The 20,019-nt window shown below is 50.0% G+C and overlaps 1 protein-coding gene across 1 annotated transcript in view; it reads right to left on the bottom strand.

Annotated features, from left to right (window-relative positions):
- Positions 1 to 20,019, bottom strand: part of DLGAP2 (DLG associated protein 2) — a 480,560-nt gene that overhangs the window by 64,755 nt on the left and 395,786 nt on the right. The window contains exon 4 of the mRNA XM_012809840.2: positions 10,422 to 11,491. Within this exon, the coding sequence (XP_012665294.1) occupies positions 10,422 to 11,423 (1,002 nt within the window). The 5' untranslated portion in view covers positions 11,424 to 11,491. The remainder of the gene's footprint in view (positions 1 to 10,421; positions 11,492 to 20,019) is intronic.

A 20,019-nucleotide genomic window follows, 5' to 3' on the forward strand; every position in this document is an offset into this window, starting at 1 on the left:
AATGAACCTACTGAATACACAACTGAACACCTGTATGTGTTATCAACCTTCAACCTGCTGGGTACACAGCTGAACACCTGTACATGTTATCAACCTGCTGGGTACATAACTGAACAACAGTATGTGTTATCAACCTGCTGGGTACACAGCTGAACACCTGTATGTGTTATCAACCTGCTGGGTGCACAACTGAATGCCGGTACGTGTTATCAACCTTCAACCTGCTGGGTACACAGCTGAACACCTGTACTTGTTATCAACCTGCTGGGTACACAGCTGAACACCTGTACGTGTTATCAACCTACTGAATACACAACTGAACACCTGTATGTGTCATCAACCTGCCGGGTGCACAACTGAATGCCGGTACGTGTTATCAACCTTCAACCTGCTGGGTACACAGCTGAACACCTGTACGTGTTATCAACCTGCTGGGTACACAGCTGAACACCTGTACGTGTTATCAACCTGCTGGGTGCACAACTGAACACCTGTATGTGTCATCAACCTGCCGGGTGCACAACTGAATGCCTGTACATGTTATCAATCTTCAACCTGCTGGGTACACAGCTGAACACCTGTACGTGTTATCAACCTGCTGGGTACACAGCTGAGCACCTGTACGTGTTATCAACCTGCTGGGTGCACAACTGAACACCTGTACGTGTTATCAACCTGCTGGGTGCACAACTGAACACCTGTATGTGTTGTCAACCTTCAACCTGCTGGGTACACAGCTGAACACCTGTACGTGTTATCAACCTGCTGGGTACACAACTGAACACCTGTATGTGTTATCAACCTGCTGGGTACACAACTGAACACCTGTACGTGTTATCAACCTGCCGGGTACACAACTGAACACCTGTACGTGTTATCAACCTGCTGAGTGCACAACTGAACACCTGTATGTGTTACATACCTACCTTTTTGGTACAGAACTGAACCCCTGTACATGTTATCAACCTGCTGGGTACACAACTGAACTCCTAGACATGTCACATATTGCCAGCAGGGGCCCCCCCGAGTGCCTGCTTTTGTGTCAAGTCCCCAGTTTGAGGGGCAGCTAAACCATAAAGACGGCCAAGCAGATCTGTATTTTCTCATTCACCCACCACAAGTCTGAAACCATGGCGCTCTCTGAACACTGTTGCCAACAGTGCCAGCTGCGCCGTGCCGCTCAGGGCGTGAGTTTCCTTTCCCAGGATCTCGTTAGCTCTGAATGGCCACCTGAAGGCTATGGATGAAGTTGAGTCCGTAGATGAAATTCACATTTACAAAAGCAAAATGCACAGCACACAGCAGCTGAGTGTAGAGAACTCAGAAACATCACTCAGCAACTGCACCGTCAGGCAGAGGCACCCACGTGGCGTGTTCTTCACGCTGGAAAAGAGACTGTCCCCAAATGCTTCCTATGAAGAAAGAAAATAATAAAATTCGATATTTATAAAGTCTTCTGAGTTGGTTTTTTTCCCCACTGTAGAATATTTAGATACTGAGGTATGGTCTTTACGTTGTCCTACACTGTCTCTCCTCCCAGTGGGATGCTGCCCATGAGCTGACTGGAAGGGTCTTCATGGCGGAGGAAGTCTTCTTGGCTGGAAGCCCCGAATTCCTCCGCTAAGTGGCATGCTGTGACCTTGGTCTGCCATGGATGACATTTCTCGCTCTAAGGCTGGGATAGGAGCAGGAAGAGGGTCAGGGGAATCAGCCTGCTCAGAGTAGGGGGGACTCTCCTTGCCACCTGTCCAGATGACATCAAGCTCCTTGAGGCACTGGAGGCTGACAACTGAGAGAGGTCACGTCTGTAGCTTTTGCTTCTCTGAAACAGCATCCAAGCTGGCTCAGGTGCTCACAGCAGTACCACTGCAGGGTGGGGTGCCAGAGGACCTAGACGCCGTAGTAAGGAGGGGGTGACAGGTGTGACGGATGGAGAGTTTCAGGTTCTTATCCCCTCACTCCAATTCCAGGAGGCATGAGACCTGCAGGAGGACTGCTGCACACCCCCTGCCCACAGTCCTTCCCTGGGTTTCCTGAAGCCTTATGATCCTGAGCCCTGTACCCTCCCCACGCAGGTTTGAGGAGGCGGACTGCAGATGCTAAGGACCTGGTGGAGGAGGAAGTCCTACATGCCGTGCACAGAGCAGCGGAGGTGGCAGGTGGAAGGAGATAAAGGCTGGGCAGGTACTGCAGGTGCTCAAGGCAAAAACTGGCAACTGAGAAACAGGCTCGAATTTGCCAACGTTTTGTCCAAATTTTGTCCATTTGAGTTTTGGTTTCATAGAAGACATCATTTCCTGACAATGAGGATATTTGAGCAGTGGGAAAAAGAAAAATCATGATTAATGAAGAATGATGAATTAACTTCTTGGGGGCATTTAACAGTTCTTATGTCTGTTTTCTTATAAAAAGTCAGTTTTCAACAATGACACCCATGAAGAACTTGCCATGATGGAGAAAGATGCAAGGAAACAGGTGGTGAAGAGTCCTGCTTTTCGCAATTTTCAGAAGGCTGTGTCCTGCTCACGCCCTTGGTCCCAGCAACTTCCTTCCCAAGAAGGTGCACTGAGACAACAAACTCCGGTGCCAGGGCTTGGGGAACTCTCCTCTGGGGTAAAGGGGAGGCCATAAGACACGTGATCATAGGGATGGCTTAAAATATGTATTAGAACCACACTGTGGCCACCGTTCCAAAAATAACACTGCAGAAGACTAAGTGTTTAGCTGGGGACAGATGCTCCCAGGAAGGACTCTGTGCAGGACGGTCCACCCTCCGTGAGCTCTTCATTTCAGGTAGGTGTGTCTGCACCAGGTGCAGGGGCAAATTGTCTGCATGGACCACATATTGCTTTTGTAATAAAAATGTGGTATACTTAATTTAGGAGAAGCTGTAGCCCTCAATGACACTCATCTAGGCACTGGATGTGAAATAAAATAAATTGTAGTGTAACTAGGGTGAGGGCAGGGTGAAGTGTTTGCAGAAGGGTCCACGGATGCTCTCAGCTGAAAGGAGGGCCAGGCAAACTCTGAGTCTAATTAATATGAGTCCAACCAGCAGAAGGTCAGGACAGAAGTGGTGGTTGGAAGGCCCATGTGTGCTTCTCCTGGCCAGCACTGTCGGAGGCTTCTAGGAAGCAGGGCTGAGGCTGGCTGGCACAGCCACTGCCACAGCCCATCTGCCATCAGGGGAGAGATTCCTGGGACTCTTGTGAATTAAAAACATGTTTCCATAAGAAAACAAAGATTTTTTTTCCAGCAGCCTGCAAATTAACTAGCAAATGAGACCAGCTTGTATGTTTCTGTTTCTGATTTAGGAAGCCAATTTTGCAGTCTTTGACAGGAGAAATTTCCATACAGAAAGGGTGTCAAACACAGTCAGTTTCAAAGGATGAATTCAAGTACCCAACATCCATTCCAAAGCATATGTCTGAGGGACATTGAAAGACAGAAGAGAGACACCAAACACCACTGTGCTCAGTAAATACATCTTTCTCCCTTCTGTCACTGTTACCGACCTGCTGCCCAGCACGGAGGGGTGGCCAAACATTCTGGACATTCTTTGGTTTCCCAGTTTCCGAGGAATGAATGAGGGGACTTCTTGGCAGTGACTGCTTCTGCAAGCCCCGTCTGCAGCCTCCGCTGCGTCCAGTGGCGCCCTCACCCCAATAATCTACTTGCATACGGTGATGAGTGACACTCACAGTTTTTTTTTTAAAAAGGCATTTTTGTAAGGTTGACGTTAGCATACATTTTGATATCTCTTGTTTCTTGCTTTCGGGGCAGCTCAACACTGCATATTAAAATATTCTTTCTTTCTTTGAAACGGCAAAGCACAGGTGAAAAGGGCCAGGATTTTATAATAATATTCTCTTTCAGGTATTGAAATCGAGGATGAATATTATCATCCAAAGCTGTGTTTCCCTCAGGGAACTGTCTCCTGCTTTGACAAGTGTGTGCGTCCCATGTGTGAGCACCAAGCAATCACCGCTGTGACTGTGGCTGAGAGGGGAGTGCACTGGGCTCTGAGCCTTGGTTTCCACCGTCAAGGACGGCTCTCCTTGGGGTGGCCTCTGAAGCCACTGCAGGGAGGCACCCCTGGAGCGGTTCTGTCCTCACCTATTGGGTGCATCTGTAGGGATGAGTCGCCAGTGACACTGGCTGCTGGAACCGTGATGAAATCCCACTGACGGGGAGCTGGCTCGTGTCCTGTGAGATCTGGGCATCTCTAATCACCTGACAGCAACTGTACACAAGTTTGTTTGCTTACACAAGTTTAATGAACAATTTTTTTTTTCAGGAATGATTTATCTGAAAATGAATTCAGGAATAATTTCCCAAGTAAATTAAGGGAAGAGAGAACTTTGTTCTGTCTGGCACGTTACTGGGAACTGTTTACCATTCGCAGAAGCCCCACCAGGCTCTTATTCAGTTGTCAATCACCAAATTCACAGCTTTCTAATTTGTGGTCTTTCTCTACAAGCACCTTGACACTTCATTCTGTACATATTTGTTGTTGTGGCTGAACATTTTTTATATTTAAACAGTCTGTAGTTAAAAGTTACTTTCCTTTTATTTCCCCATTACATTAGACTTCAAGTATCTTACACACACACACACACACACACACATTTTCCTTTTTCAAACTGATGTGTACATAGGTAGGTTGTCTATGAGTTTCATTTTAGAATAGTCAGGAGACCTTGTAAGTGTCAGTTTAAATGAGACCTTCAGTTTGATAATTTTTAGAGCCAATGTATGGACAGGAAAAGCTGTTTAAACAACTTTGTGATTGTGTCATAAATGGGAGGGGCCTGGGAAGTTCGCAGGAAGACACTCAGCACAGTCTCTTGGGATCTGCAAAGCCATCCTGTCTCACAGGAAGGTGCTCTGAGCTGAGCCAGGCACCTGCTAGGCAGGTGGTGATGGGGCCAGAGCCACGAGGATGGCAGGAGGGGTCTGCAGCCTCTAGCCCAGGATGGCTAGTGTGGACGGACACAGGGCCGGGACAGGGTGGCTGGGGAAGGTGACAGTGGCCTCCTCACCCACCCCCAGGAATTCTGAGCAGCAGCATAATGAGGCCAAACAGAAAGGCAGGTTTTCTAGGCTGTAGTGTAAGAGTGTTCGCTCTATTTCCACGGACATGGTGGATCGTAAGAGACACATGGGGAGGAACAGCTTTGAGGAGGGATCATCAGTGTCCTGGTTCACTGATTTTCAGTTCCATTTTTCTTGGCTAAAATTCTTTCCCTTCCCTTTGCTTCATTCCCTCCATCTCTTTCTTTCTGTCTTTCCCTCTCTCTGTCTCTCTTTCTTCCTTTCTAAGAGTTACCCTTTGGTATTACTGCACTTGAAGTCAGGCAAGTTTGCACCTGTGTGCTCAGAAGAATTCTAACCTGGAAGAGTAAACAGAACTCCCACCACAGGGTGTGAGACCTCAGAGCAGCTTCCACCAGCCGCAGCTCCAAGGGGAACTGAGAGAGATCCTGGGCCGGCGATGTAGGGGCCAGGCCAGGATGGGCTTCCGGGAGCCGATCAGGAACTGACTAGACTGACACACACCAAAGGGGAGAGTGTAGAGGCCATGCAGAGGAGGGTGCAGGGCCTGTGGTCAATACCCAGCGGGCATGCATCAGGACAGCCGGCTCAGTCCCAGGGCCGCGCATACCCTCAACCCGGTGCTAAGGTTCCGGTTTCATCCCCGACCCCATGGAAACAGGGGGCTGGCCCTGTGCACTCCCACAGCCCTTCTAAATGCTTCTCATAGAAACCAACACTGGGGAGTCTGGCTGTACTTTGTAAAGGGTGGGTGACATTTCTAAGTCACACCACAGCACATAACCTGTTGAATAAATATAACTGGGGAAAATGGAAGTCATAAGATGTATTTTTGCACAAAACTGGAAACTTCATAGACTTTGCAGCTTCACAGGCAGTCTGGAGCCCTCCTCGACGGGGGCAGAGATGCCGCCAGTGTCCAGATGTGCCAACTAGCTGCGGGAAGGAGTGCGGGGGCAGTTTCAAAGTCTGCTTTCCCTTCTCTGTTCTCCTCCTGCTTCTGCTCTGGAATTGTCAAAATGGAGAAGCCTCACATGTGGAAACCAGACTGGCCCCTGCCTGTGAATACAGCAGAAATGGAACAGAACGGTGGATCCGAAGTGTGGAGTTGAGGCCTTTTCACCAGGAGGGGGTGAGCTGAGGCCATGAGGACCACCCAGGGGCTTGACCCCCAGGAGGATGCCAGGAGACAGACAGACTGGGAGCACCCCGGGTGGAGGTCAGAGGGGGGGCTGCCATCACCTCCCTGTGATGGAGCACGGGCCTCCCGAATGGGTCTCCCCTCCCCAAGTGTCCCCAGAACTTCCTGTGCTGTGTGACACAGCCATTTGTGCCAAGCTGAGCGCTGAATTACCTGCCCACTCTCACAACTTTCATTAAAAGTTTGGTGCTTTGTCTGCTGATGCAGAAAATACGAAATAAGAGCTTGGTAAAGGAGAAACATGAGCCCAGAGTTTCCTTTCAATCCTTTTTTTTTTAAGAGACGAAGTTTCACTTTCTTGCCCTGGGTAGAGTGAGGTGTTGTCACAGCTCACAGCAACCTCCAGCTCTTAGGCTTAGGTGATTCTCTTGCCTCAGCCTCCTGAGTAGCTGGGACTACAGGTGCCCGCCATAACACCCGGCTATTTTTTGTTGCATTTTGGCCGGGCCAGGTTTGAACCCACCACCCTCAACCCACCACCCTCGGTATATGGGGCCAGCACCCTACTCACTGAGCCACAGGTGCCACCCTCCTTTTAATGTTACTTATCGTCTGTTTAGACCTATTTAAAAACAAACAAAAAACTCTTTAAACCAAAGGTGAAAATAAAAAGTAATCCTTTGGTTTAGCTGCAAATCTCTCTAGGTTTTTTTTTTTTTTGCAGTTTTTGGCTGGGGCTGGGTTTGAACCCACCACCTCCGGCATATGGGTCCAGCACCCTAAGCCTTTGAGCCACAGGTGCCGCTCATCTCTGTAGGTTTTGGTGAAAAGTGAAGAAAGCTTAAAACATTTATTTCTTTCTCATTCCTACAGTGGCACCTGAGACAAATCCCTCCAATTCCTCCAATTCCTCTCTGTTCTGGCTGCAGAATAAAATCTGGCTTATGAGGACCCAGGAGCCTGACACCTCCCTCCAGAAAGTGTGATGCAATTAGCAGGGGCCCAGGGCACTATCTTTAGAAATTCAGGACGTCAGCTAAGGAAATCCTAGGACAAAAACAGCCTGAGGAGACACATGTGTCATCCCTGCCCTCTCCTCATAAGTCTTCTCCCTGAGATCCAGTGGGGCCACCAGGGCACAGTGACAAGGGGAGAGGGGCCACTGGGCTGTTTCTGGAGGAGGAGGTGCCCTCTTCTCTGGAGGCTGCACTCCAAGGACCCTGTCCCTGGGCAGGGCTTCCCAGCCAAGCCAGTCCCTGAGGACAGAGTATCCGAGTGGACCCAGAAAGGAGGCTACTGGCTGACCAGGTGCTGCCAGGGCCACAGTCCATCCCTGAGATTTGAGGGGCTCCACACTGGGCAGGGGTATGGAGTAGGGGCACAGCCACTGCTTTCTTCTCTCCTCTGTCTCTTCAACCTGTAGCTCTGAAAAAGCACGATGTTTTGAAGCCTGGAAAATGTGTTTTGCTGGGTCGATGCCTGCCTGACGCAGTTTCACCTGTGCTGGTTCTTGCCCTGCCAGTGCTCCCACATGAGGCACAGGGGTGACCCCAGAAAAGAGGAAGGAGAGTGTCATGGTTTCTGCTCCCAGGGATGCCACTGGCTCCCCAAGAAATACATCTGATGGACTTGAGGTACTCAGTTATATCAGGGAGGGGCTGCAGGCAGGGAGTCTGAAGGGGGCTGCTGACCATGGACACACACAGACACTGGGCCAGAGACACGTGGACATGGCGTGAGATGGAGCCATCTGACCAAGGACCTGGCCCCAAATAAACAAAAGGCAAGGGGGAGGAAGAGAGAGAAGAGTCAGAGGAGAAAGCTACAGAGCACAGAGGGCTGAGAAGCAGAGGGGCCAGTGGCCACGGAGGCCCCTTCTGGATCCCGATTCAAACAAACTACCAGGAAGAACCCACGAGCCATCAGGAACATCTGAACATGGACTAAATGAATATTTGGAAACACAGAGGAATTAGTATTATTATTTTTTACATGCCTTATATAACATGTTATGGCTTTGTTTCAGAAGAGACAGTCCTTATCTTTCGGTGTGAATCTTAACAGATAAGCACAGAAATATGTGCAGTGGCAACTAAAGAATGTGTGGGATTTGACTCTATCTGGCCCAGGGATGCGGGGTGGGGCGGGGTGTAGGGGAAACGGGGCAGGCCAGGGACCAGCTGAGTTTGACCGTGGGAGACAGATGTGTGGGGCTCATGACATTACACTTCCAGTAAGATTGGCATTTCCCATAGTTAAAAAGATTAAAATGGCTGATGGGGAGGAGAGAAAGAACGTTTAGTGGAAAGACTGGACAGAAGAACTTTCAGAGAAGGCCGAAAGTTCTTGGGGGGCCCAGGACGTGAAGGGTTGCGTGTCCAGAGAGGCCTGTTCTGGAATCAGGTGGCCGAGGGCAAAACACTGTGGGTATCATTCGGGGTGTCCAGGGAACACAGAATTAGTGGTTCCCCAGGTTACACAGGAATAAACAAGAGAGCACTGCTTGTATAACAGTAAAGAGGTCAAAGGGGGAGCCCAGTTATCTGACTATATTCCTTTAGATGAGTAGAGATGAACATTTTTATATTTGGATTTATTAATATTGTGGTTTTCTACTCCAAGCAATATTGAAGCCTTGCCCATTGTTACAAAAACAACATTTTATCCAACTCCCAGTTTGTCACTGAATAAATAAGTCTATAAAAGCAACTGGGTTAGCATTTCCTCTCATGACAGGACCACTACGTCTTGGACAACACACAGGGCAATTGTCATGCTGCTCAGAGGACTGGCCAGTCCAGGATTCCAACAAGCTGGTCAGTGCCCATCTGCCACCTGGGACTCAGCTGGCCATGGCCCCTTGTGGGCTGGTGGAAGGGATCTGTGAGCCACATGCTATACATGTGATGTGCACACACGGATCAGAACCTGAGGCCCCCACATCCCATCAGGCAACAGAGGGAAGTGCAGAGGCCCCTGGGAGGTGGCAGGACTGCCCTGGGGCTGGTGCTCACCTGGCTCATACGATGCCCCAGTGACTCTGAGGTGGAGGGAATGAGGCACGGTAGAGGGTCCACAGTAGGCAGCTCTAGCGACGATCCACTGTGTTTAATTTGTTTTTGCCTTTGGTAAATTCACTTCATCCACATCCCAGAGAAACAGAAGCATTTTCCACAACTAGACTATTACTAAGAGGCTTAATGATGCTATTCTCAGGTGTGGGCTGTGAATGTGTAAAGTTGTAGGCCCAGGGCCCCTGTGTCAAACCATCTACTTTAGATGAAAAAACCTTAACAGGCCTACTATGTGTCTGTTGCTGTGGCTAAACACTCAGTCTCAGCTGCCTGAAGAGCAGCTTGCTGTGCTGAGTTTGGGGGAAAACTGGGACCTGGGTGCCCTGCAGGCCTCCTGGAGCAGGCTAGGACTACGTGATGGTCCCATCAACACTGCGTTAAGATCCCACGGCTGTGTTCACAAGGCCAAGACATGGAATCAGATGGAATGTCCATCAGTGGAAAAATGGACAAAGCAAACGGGCTTCATAGGTACCAGTGGGCCCCAGCCACTTTGGCACCAGGGACTGGTTTCAAGTGAGACAATTTTTCCAGGGATTGAGGGGTGTAGGTGGGGCTCAGCCTGTGCAGCCAGTGATGGGGGGTGGCCATAACGTCAGAGGAAGGTTCATACCACTGCTCCCCCTCCCCGCTCACCTCCCGCAGGGCACCCCATTCCTTAGTCTCAGGGAAAACAATTTTTCCATGGATGGGGCCAGAGGGTAGCAGGGGGTGGGCAGTTAGTAATAGTTACACACAACTGGACACTGGTTGCCATGGAAGAAAATTTTGCCGTCTGCAACAACATGAATGAATTGGAGACCCTGCAAAGGGAAGGCAGCCAGGCTCAGGCAGGCACACCTTGGGGTTTTCACTCACATGTGAAGTCTGAAAGAGTCGAACCCATGGGGACAGGTTACGGGGGGCTGAGGAAGGAGGCAGCATCGGGAGAAGCTCGCAGGAGGTGCGGGCTCAGGAGGCTACTGCCTCACAGTGACTATGGTCAGGGCGTTACTGTGCTTGGAGTCGCTGAGAGAGCAGATTTTAAGTGTTCCCACCACAGAAAACTTGTCAGGTAATGCACGTTTATCAGCCTGGCGCAGCCCACTGAAAACTCCAGTTTCCAGTTTTGAGTGCCGCAGACCCGGCCGGGAGGTGCGCCGGCGCCTTACCTGGAGGTAGTGGCAGGACCGCAGGGGCGGCTTGATGTCCGGGTGGACCAGGGGCTTGTCCAGGTTGAGAGAGCTCTTGCGGTACGCCTCCTTCGCCTGGCTCACCGTGAGCGTCGACCAGGAACTGCGCTTCATGTACTTGGCGTCGGGGGTCAAAGCCAGGCCCTCGCAGGCCGAGCACTTGACGTCGCTGTTGCTTTTGGAGGTCTTGAGGGACAGGTCCCCGAAGGGGCTCTGCAGCGTGTCCGAGTAGCAGTGGGCGAGGGGGTCCAGCAGGTGCCGGTTGGCCATGCTGGGCGTGCGGTAGGTGCTGTCACTGTCCAGGTTGTCGTCCGAGCTCCACCAGCTGCTCACGCCCGACCTGTGCCTGCTCTCCGGCTTGCGCTCCCGGCTCTTGCTCCGCTTGCCCTGCTTGGCGTGGTGTCCGTGGTAGTGGTCTTCCACCCTGCTGTCTCCCTTGGTCCCGTTGGCGTTGCCCTTGGAGGAGCCCTCCAGGGAGTGCGACTTGGTGAAGAGCTTCTGCACGGAGTGGACGAGGTGCCGTATCCTGCCCGGGCTCTCGCTGCGCTGCTCGGCGGCCGTGGACGTGCGCTGGTACTGCAGGGTGTGGAAGCCGTCCCTGTGCAGCGGGAGCTGCTTCTCGAACTGGTCCCGCAGGTTGGCAGGGATGCGGTTGATCTTGGCGCCAGCGTGGGCCATGGCGCAGTCGTCCCTTGCGTCGTGGTGCGAGCTGTAGTGCATCCTGGGGAAGGTGCTGCTGGACACGTGGTCGCCCAGCGCCACGGGCAGCATCACACACTCGGAGTGCACGGAGCTGCGCGGCGAGCAGCGGTGGTGGTCCCCGGGGCAGCTGTCGGCCGGGCTGAGCAGGTAGGGCTGCCGGGCCTCCTGCACATGGTGCATGTGCTCCAGCGCGTGGTCGCAGTCCTCGGGGCCCGCCAGGCCGCACGTGTGGCCCGGACACAGCTGCGGCGGGTTGCGGCTTCCGGACAGTCCTTTCATGTTCCGAGGCGCCGGCGAGTACCTCTCCTCATTGAAGCGCTGCGGGGGCGGCCATGAGTACTGCGGGTCTGTGGACAAAACACAGAGACGCCTTTTAGCACCCAGGGAACCTGGGCGGAGCCCCGCCTGCTAGAAAAGTAGAGCGTCTGCCGCGGGCTGGGAGCGCTGTTGTCCAACAGCCGGGTCCACTTCTGTCTGGACGTTCAGAATGTCAGTCACCCTTCTGTGCCCCGTTGTTGCCCCTCCCCCCATAGGACATCAAGAAGCAGCAGCATGGTTTCCCTGTGACGTCCTACACGGATAAGTCAGGTGGGAGAAAAATCTGTCACATTTCACTTAGATTGAGTTTTGTGGTTGGGCTTAAGAAGTTTGAAAACACCGGCTATGTAATTAGTCACCAGGCCACTAACATCTCAGTCACACATCCTCCTGGCAGAGAGTGACTGTGGCTCCCACCGCCCTCCGTGTGGGGCAGCGTCTGCTGCTTCCTTCCATAACTGGAAAGGCCGTGTCCCATGGGGCCTTCCTGTACTCTTGGGGCCCTGCCACTGGGCCTGGATGAGCTGCCCCAACTTGCATGATGATAGAAGCTGTGGCCACCACATGGCACGACCTGCTTTATGGTGACTGAGCCAGGCAGGTGGCAGACCCCTCCTGTCTCTGTCTCTTCCCAGAGAGGCCTGGCCGCCTGGGGAGCAGGAGGGTCCTAGCTTCTCCCCTTCTCTGCCTGCTTCTCTGGTCTGCACCTGCTCCCCAGTTTCCTCCTCCCACCCCCAACCTGTCCTGGGGCTGACCCTTCACACCCTGTGCCATGCACTTCCTCCCAGGGCTCCTGTCTGACTCAGAGTCCTTCTTCCGAGGACTGTCACTGTTACCTCAATTCTGTTCCTTTGTTCCCTCAGTCCCCGGCACCCATCCAAACACAGCTGCAGGACTATCCCACCTTGAATACTCTCCACCAGGTAAGGCCTCACCTGCAGGTTACCGACTCACAGTGACTCCAAGCTGCCTCTGGGACAGCTGGCCCAGGGTAGGGCTGGCTTGCCCTGTGATGGTCCCACACCATACCTGAACAGTCCCGGCCACACCCCCTCCACCCAGAGGTGAGTCCCCTGCCTGTGTCATCTGCCATAAGTCCCCGTGCAAGCACTTCCTCACCCCTCTCCCCACTCTGGTTCATTCCCAGACCAGCTCTGCCTGCCTCGGCTCTACCATGTGTGGCCCACGGGAGACTTAGACGGGACTAAGGTAGCCTTCCTCAGGGAGTTGCATCACCATCCCATCAGGACGGAAGGACCAGCCCCCCCAGGGGCATCCAACACCCCTTCCCTGGGCCACCTGCATCCCTGGGTTTAGCTCAGTGGGCTCATTGCTGCCCCGTGGCTCCTGCATCACCTGAGCTGAGACGTGCCAGTTACACGTAGAGCTCACAGGAGCACCCACTCAGACCCCCAAACAACGTACGGATGGACAGCAGGGGAAGGAAGCTAAGAGTTTCTCTCGTCCCGTCTAAGCCCAGCTCTCCAGCTAACCAGTGTGAGGAGAATGTCACCCCTGCCAGCATCATGTGACCAGAGAATACCAAGGTATGGGCTCAAAAGGTCCCCTGTGTGCAGAACCAGGATTGTTAGCTATCTGGGCCAGCTGGGACGGGAACATGTGAAAGGAAGGGGGGCAAGTTCATGGATTTCTGAGAAATCAGAGGCCAGACTTAGCACGGCAGGAGGGACCCAGAGGATTTCTCCCAGAGGTGCCCCCCATCTGCTCCCAGCAAACAGACCCCACTTTGAGGAAGCCAGTCCCTTAGCTTCAGAGAGCAGCAAGGACACTGCCCTCTCTCAGGCCGGCCTGTCTCACACGAGGGGCTGCTCCACAGCACTCAGCACCCGCCCTCCCCAAGCCAGTGACTAAGGCACCTAAATGTATTAGGGAGGGTATTTATATTATATTACATTTTAATATAATTAAAAGCAAGTTTTCAAGGGAAATTCAATATTCAACTGATAAATAGCAAAAGTAGGTTGTATCATCCAAACTTTACAGAAGCATAAAGGTGTCCTGCTATTACCCTCTGCTTTGTTTTTCCATTAACATGTAATTTAACACAATTCTAATCTCCCTCCACATTAAAAACAAGCCCGTTGTTGTTCCACTCACGTATCCTATTTCTGCTTAATGTTTAGCCCAGAAGCTACATTATGAATGTGGCTACATAAAAGGACAGGGTAAGAGATAAAAATTTAGCTGAAATAAATTAAATCTGATGATGCAACATGTTGCTAAGACATTCCCATTTCCACTGCACAGGACTGAATTTCTTGATATACACATGGAAACGTATCCATTCCCTCTTAAAAATAATATCACAGTAACAACAAACAAGATGAGAACGTCCTGTAAATAATGGAAATAATAAAAAGTATAATGAACACTTGTACTAGATTATTTTAATACTTCTGTACAACATATAATAATAAATACTTAGGGGCTGGTAATCTCTCCTTGTGAAAATGAGGTAACAAACACACAATGTGGAAGGCATCTTAGCTTCCTAATTTCCAGCTATTCACGGCACCATTTTTGTTATTAAGCAAGAGAAAAACAGCAATTATAGTCATTATTCGTTAACATACAACTGTCTTCCCAAATTCAAAATAGAATGTAAATGCAAGTTTTACTGTTGGATTCATGAGCCTGTGGGCCTACTCATTCTAAAAAGTATGTTGTGAGGATAGGAATACAACCTGTCAGCACAGCTGACATGCATAGAGAGGGGACAGTACAGTGTGTGGTGGCCCAGGTGTCACCTGGTGGGCCCTTCTGCCATTCCTCCCCCCTCAGATTAAGAACTGCTGACTATAGCTAGGGTCAGGGCTGTTGTTGGAGGACAAAAAGCCGGGTCCCTCCTGGGAAATTCACCCCACACAGCAGCAGAAGCCCAGGGTTCATCAGTTAGGCCCCAAATGCTTCCTGAGAGAGGCTGTGTTCCAGCTCACAGAACCAAAAAAGAAAAGGTCTCTCTTGAGACACTGGAAACTCAGATGTTTTCTGTGTCTGCCTCTCGGGGCTAATCTGACCTGAATGAGTAAGACATCAGCTCCCAGTCACGAAGGAGGTGCATTAGAAGGCACGGCGCCTGTTCCCTGCCATCTACGCTGCTCTAACAGCCCCAGGAGGCGATCAGAGTTATCACCCACTTCTCACAGAGGACACATCGTGCTCTGAAGAAGGCACATCCCCAAGTTACAGCGGCTCACAGAGCCCAGGTTTAAGCTACAACCAAAGTGCCCTGACTTCACTTTATGCTGTTCTGTCAACCTCCGTTTTATGGAGAACTCAATATGTCTACACCTGCTCCCAGTCCCAAGGTGCTTGTTCCCCGGCCCCGAGTTAACTCTCACAAAATGTTTAATTCCTTTAATGATGAACTGGGGACAAGGTACGCCCATATCACACTGCCACATTCCAGCAGAGACAACAGCCTCTTGGGCTCAGACCCGGTGGGGAGGGCAGAGTCCATCCCATGGCGAGGTGAAAGCTGAACTCCACCCTCGCAGCTGTCGTCCAAGCTCCGCCCCTAGAGGTCAGGGAGAGGGCAGCTCCTTTTACTGTCAACGCCTTGCAGGTCCCTGGCAGACTCTGAGGACTCCTTGCTCCTGCAACACTGTCACCATCATGTCAGGGTGGATAAAAATGTTGTCTCTTAAAACCATACATCAGGGAATAGTACATGAATTAAGCTTTGAAAATAACCCCAAACTCAGCATTTTCTGTAAAACCAAATGCATCACATAGCCTTCCAACTACACAAGTGGTCGGGACGTCCACCCGACCACATACTGAATTGAGAGCATGTGTCCTTGGCACCCTGCTGTCCATTCAGGGACCAGGTATGGGCTCCTGGTCTGGCTCAGGCTGAGGCCAGGCAACTGCTATCCATGCTTCTGGGTGACTGAGGGGATGGATCACAGCCTTGTTCCTGGGGAGCTGAAATCCAGACAGCCACAAAGTGTCAGTCTGACAGCAGTAACACGGTCACTTCAGTAGCTGCAGGGCTGTCCCGGCCTTGGGTCCAGTGGCTACAGCTGCAGCCCAGTCCCCACAGTGTCCACTTGATTCCCTCTGTCACTCAAGAGAGCCTCACTGAGGTCAACCCTGGCATCAGCCTTTTGTTTGCAGAAGGGGTTTAATAAAATGACCACTTGGGAGAAAAACCAGTCTCTGGGACACAGAATCAAATGGTGAGCCGCCCAGGAGGAAGGTTTCGTCCCTTCACACCTCCACTTCAGCTCACACTGGGCTTTAATGAAGTCTCTCAGTTGCTCTGCCCTGGGTCACACACACGGTCTGGTCTCATCCTCAGCAGAGATTGACCTCAGCTCTGTGACTGGCAGGTCAACAGTGTGATTGACAATTTGTAAGTTGTACAAATAGTTTTTAGAAAAATCCCCTCTGATCCCACATATATTGATGTTCTAATCTAAAAGAAAACCAGCACATAGACATCTCTTGATAGTATCATGTGAACATAAGGAGTTTTGGGATCCTAAACTCAGGTGCTCAACTCTTCAACTCTTTTTCAGAATTTCATTACACTTTCAATTAAGCATTATGATGGGAACATTTGCAACTTAATAGCACTTAATTACCCAAAGACTTCTTGTTTATGGAATAAATAAACAGCTTTTAAACAGAATCCTATTGTAACATTCAAAAACAATGACTTCCAAAGCACAAAGAAGACTGCTATCAGTTGTAAACCTAATCTCATTATTCCAGAAGCCAAAAGTTCATAATTTACTTACTGTATTAGAAAATTTGCTTTGCAAAATATACCTTTAGCATCACAAAAGTAATTATAGTTGTTTCTCAAACCTCTTTCTTTCTCAGTTTCTTTTGATATAAATTAGAGCCTCCTTAATTTAAATCAACCAACCTTTTCCTTCTATCTTTTAGATATTTTGGGTGATTATCTCACATTTTTGTCTTGACAAAAATTTATAACTTTCTGAGGACTCTCAGATGCATGTGCCAGAACTCAGCAAGGGAAGAAAGCTTGCTTTAAAATATATGTCTTTTGAGAATTATTTATTAAACAAACTTAATTCATAGTAGTTTTTAAGGTACTGTTGATGACTTCCTCCTTTGAAGTTTTAAGAAAATTAAATTATTTTGAGAGGACAGAACCCTTGGCACACACTGTAATTTAAACTCTGCACTGCCCACTGAGAAGCAGCACAAACCTGTTTGCTGCCATCAGGGTACAGGACAGTTTTAGGAAAAACATATTCTTCCAATAAGTTGGTGATGAAACAGGTGAGGGCAATATAGATTCATGCCATTAATCTATTTTTTCCCTGTTAGGAGTGACTATCAACTGAGAATTTTTAAACAGGCAAAATTTCTTTGCAGGGGAGAATATCTCATTTTGGCAATCTACAGATAAGGCCCATGAATTTGTATGGCTCATCTGGAAATAATTCCCATGCCAGGGAGTAGAGAGAAGTGAGTCTGAATATGGGCTCCTCATCATCTCATTTGTGCTATCCCACTTGAAGGAGGGCACTGGCAGTGCTGGGTAGGTGGACACTCTTGACACCTGTGAAGAGTCACGCTTAGTGTTTTGTGTGACGTGTTTCCTATCCTAGAAAGAGCCTATTTGTGAGTTAGATTCCTTAGAAGTGTTTCTGAACATTTGAGTATAACTGAACCTCTTTCAACTCACGTCAGTAGAAATCAGAGGTGTTCGAATAAATCAGTGTCTCTCCTTTCTACCTATTTTGTAAAAAGTCTGTTTTTAATAAGTCTATTGTAAATTGAAGTAAAAATATTTTTGCACATTTCTCTGAATCAAATAGGTATATTAAAAATTAAAATGCGCTGTTATGGTTAGGATGCAGTAAGGCATGACTCTCTTACTTGAGGGCATTTATAAATTAGTGTGACCTTCTGCGAAATAAATTTGGTGAAATCTTAGAAGCCATAAAAATGCCTATAGCCTTTGGCCTGGTAATTGGAGTTATGGTATTCCATACAAAAATACTCTCGAAAAAAGAATCTTCTTTTGCACAAGGATGTTTCTAGGAGCATTAGAAAAACCAATCCTGTATTGCTTATTCTTTACTCACTGACGTTCCAGAAAGGGTTTAATTTGATTTTGCAAATATAAATGAGGAAGTAAGGTAAATTTTTAAAATATCTGAATACAAAGCAAGAGAAAGAGGGTGGCCATTGCAGCGGTGCTGGTCTCTGCACAGTGGACAGCCCAAGCCCTCCTAGCATTAGCCATAGGCCTGAATTCCATGCAGCTCTAACCTCTGCCAGACATGTCAGGAGGGAGATGCAGGTGTAGTCATCATCCACACGCTGGGAACAGGGGAGCTGCTCAGAAAAACACAAGTCCAAAACTGAAACAGCATTTTCTCCTTAGAGGGTATTACAATATAAAAAGAGGAAAGTGAAATTTGTTGGGCCCAGATAGTTCTGCCTTTGTGCTCAGGTCCCATAGTCTGTCAGGGCACTTCCTTGTGGGGACATAACACTGAATGCAGGAGCTGAAGTGGGATCTGCTTCTCTGGCTCTTATCTAGGGGAGCAGTGGGTGGTACAGGATGCCCAGATATCCACCTGAGAGCAGCCCTTGGCCTGGGACCCTTGGCCTGCAACCCCTGGCCTATGACCCCAGCTAGAGACTCCAGGCCTCTCAGCCCTGCCCCAGCCCTGCCAACTCCCCAAGCCATTTTGCATACGAGAGCCCAAGGTCCCCAAGGGGAGGCCACACCACCAAGGCCCACCCCCCGTTGCCATATGCCCAGCCAGGACCCCCACCACGGCTCCTTCTGGGCTGTGATCCCTGAGCACCGCCTGTCTCCAGTCTGCACGGCTGCTGGGAAGAACAAATGAGTTAAAGCACTTAAAAGATACACATTTGTAACCTAAGTATAAAGCTGTGTCCTTTTTAGCATGTAGAACTATTCCCTCATTTTCATTCCAAAATTTCTGACATTATATTTTTTCACACAAGACTATGAAACAGAATAAAAGGCTGTTTGTTAATTAACCTTTTTTGTTTGTTTGGGACACATTCGGTGTATGTAGAGTTTGACAATTTAAAAATAAAGAGATTTTCACTTCCTGATCCTACTTGCTCATTTTTCTTCTTTTTGCCAGAACAGAATGTCCTGCATTAACTGCCCACATGTCACAGGCTGTATGACCAGTGCCACCCTGAATCTGACAGTGTCCACCCTAGGAAGGGATCCGCACTCTTCAGTGATGAGAAAGCCCAGGCGTATGGGGTGAGAGGCCTGCTGGTGGCCACAGGGCTGGATGATCTCAGACGCCATGTCCCACAGGAGCTGTGGATGGGCTCTGACCATGGCCCGGCTTCCAGCACAAGCTCCATGGATACCACCAACCCAGGAAATGAAGGTCCCCAAACAACTCTTGGCACCAATGGTCGCGGCCAGACCTGCCCAGAGCCCACCGCCCCAGGTAGCCAGCTTCCTTACAGCCTTCATCTCCTGGAGAAGTGAGACCCTGATGTCCTTGGGGACACTAGTCAGCCCTTGTCTTGATAGCAGGTGGCATCCAGGGGAAGTGTGGTGGAGTCCGTCATGGCACAGCCTTCCTTGAGGCCACTCAACATCCCCTGTGTTTGGGAATGCTGCCTGAGCCATCATTATGAAGTCTCTGCCACCTCTGTCCCCCTGACACAGGTCTTGGGCCATGGCAACAGTTCCCAGGGGCATACCCTGCCGCATCCCTCACCCTCCTACCATGCTGGACACGGGCTCAGCTTTCTCTTTCTGGACTAGCTTGACTTGCTTCCACTCTCTACAGAACAACCAAGCAGACCTGCAAACCACAAGGTCCACACCCTCAGATAGGTGGGTCCTCACACTCAGATCTTTCCTTCCCGGTTCAGTGGATCAGGCCCCAAGTTCAACCCCAACACTGGCTCTTTATGCACTGGGAACTCAGTGCCTTTGGACTGTTGGCTCTGGGACCATCCTTCTGCCTGGAGACCTCCATCTCCCCGGTCCACCGCCACCCACACTGCATCTAAGATCTTCCGTCCACTTCAGTCGCCTGTTGCTGCTGTCATAATCCAGAGGTTGAAACACACGTCACAGTTCAAGTTTCTGCCCTAACCTTTGAGGAGTGGGAGGTCCTTACCCCTGCTGGCAGCAGGAAGAAAGCTGAACAAACTGAAAATAAACTCTCTAAAATCTCTCAGACGCTGAGCTCCTGGGGCAAACCGCTCGCCCCAAATTAGAGGCACAGACAGGTGGATACAGAGAATCAGAGCTCACTGGGCTCAGGGACGTGGAAAAGGTCAGAGAGGACGTTAGGGTCTTTTCTCTCACCTGCAAGGATTCAGTTTGTGCTTTTCTGAAGAGAGGCTCTTGTTGGAAGGAAAACAAAATACTTAGTGGCGCTGAGAGCCTTTGACAAACACTCTCATGGATGCAGCCTGAGTGGCACCGACAGCCTTCCACAGACGCTCTCACGGATCAGGCCTGAGTGGTGCTGAGAGCCTTCCACAGACGCTCTCACGGATCCGGCCTGAGTGGCGCCGACAGCCTTCCACAGAC

This window comes from Otolemur garnettii, unplaced genomic scaffold, assembly GCF_000181295.1.
Source record: "Otolemur garnettii isolate 467f Iridium unplaced genomic scaffold, OtoGar3 scaffold00114, whole genome shotgun sequence".
NCBI classification, from domain to species: domain Eukaryota; kingdom Metazoa; phylum Chordata; class Mammalia; order Primates; family Galagidae; genus Otolemur; species Otolemur garnettii.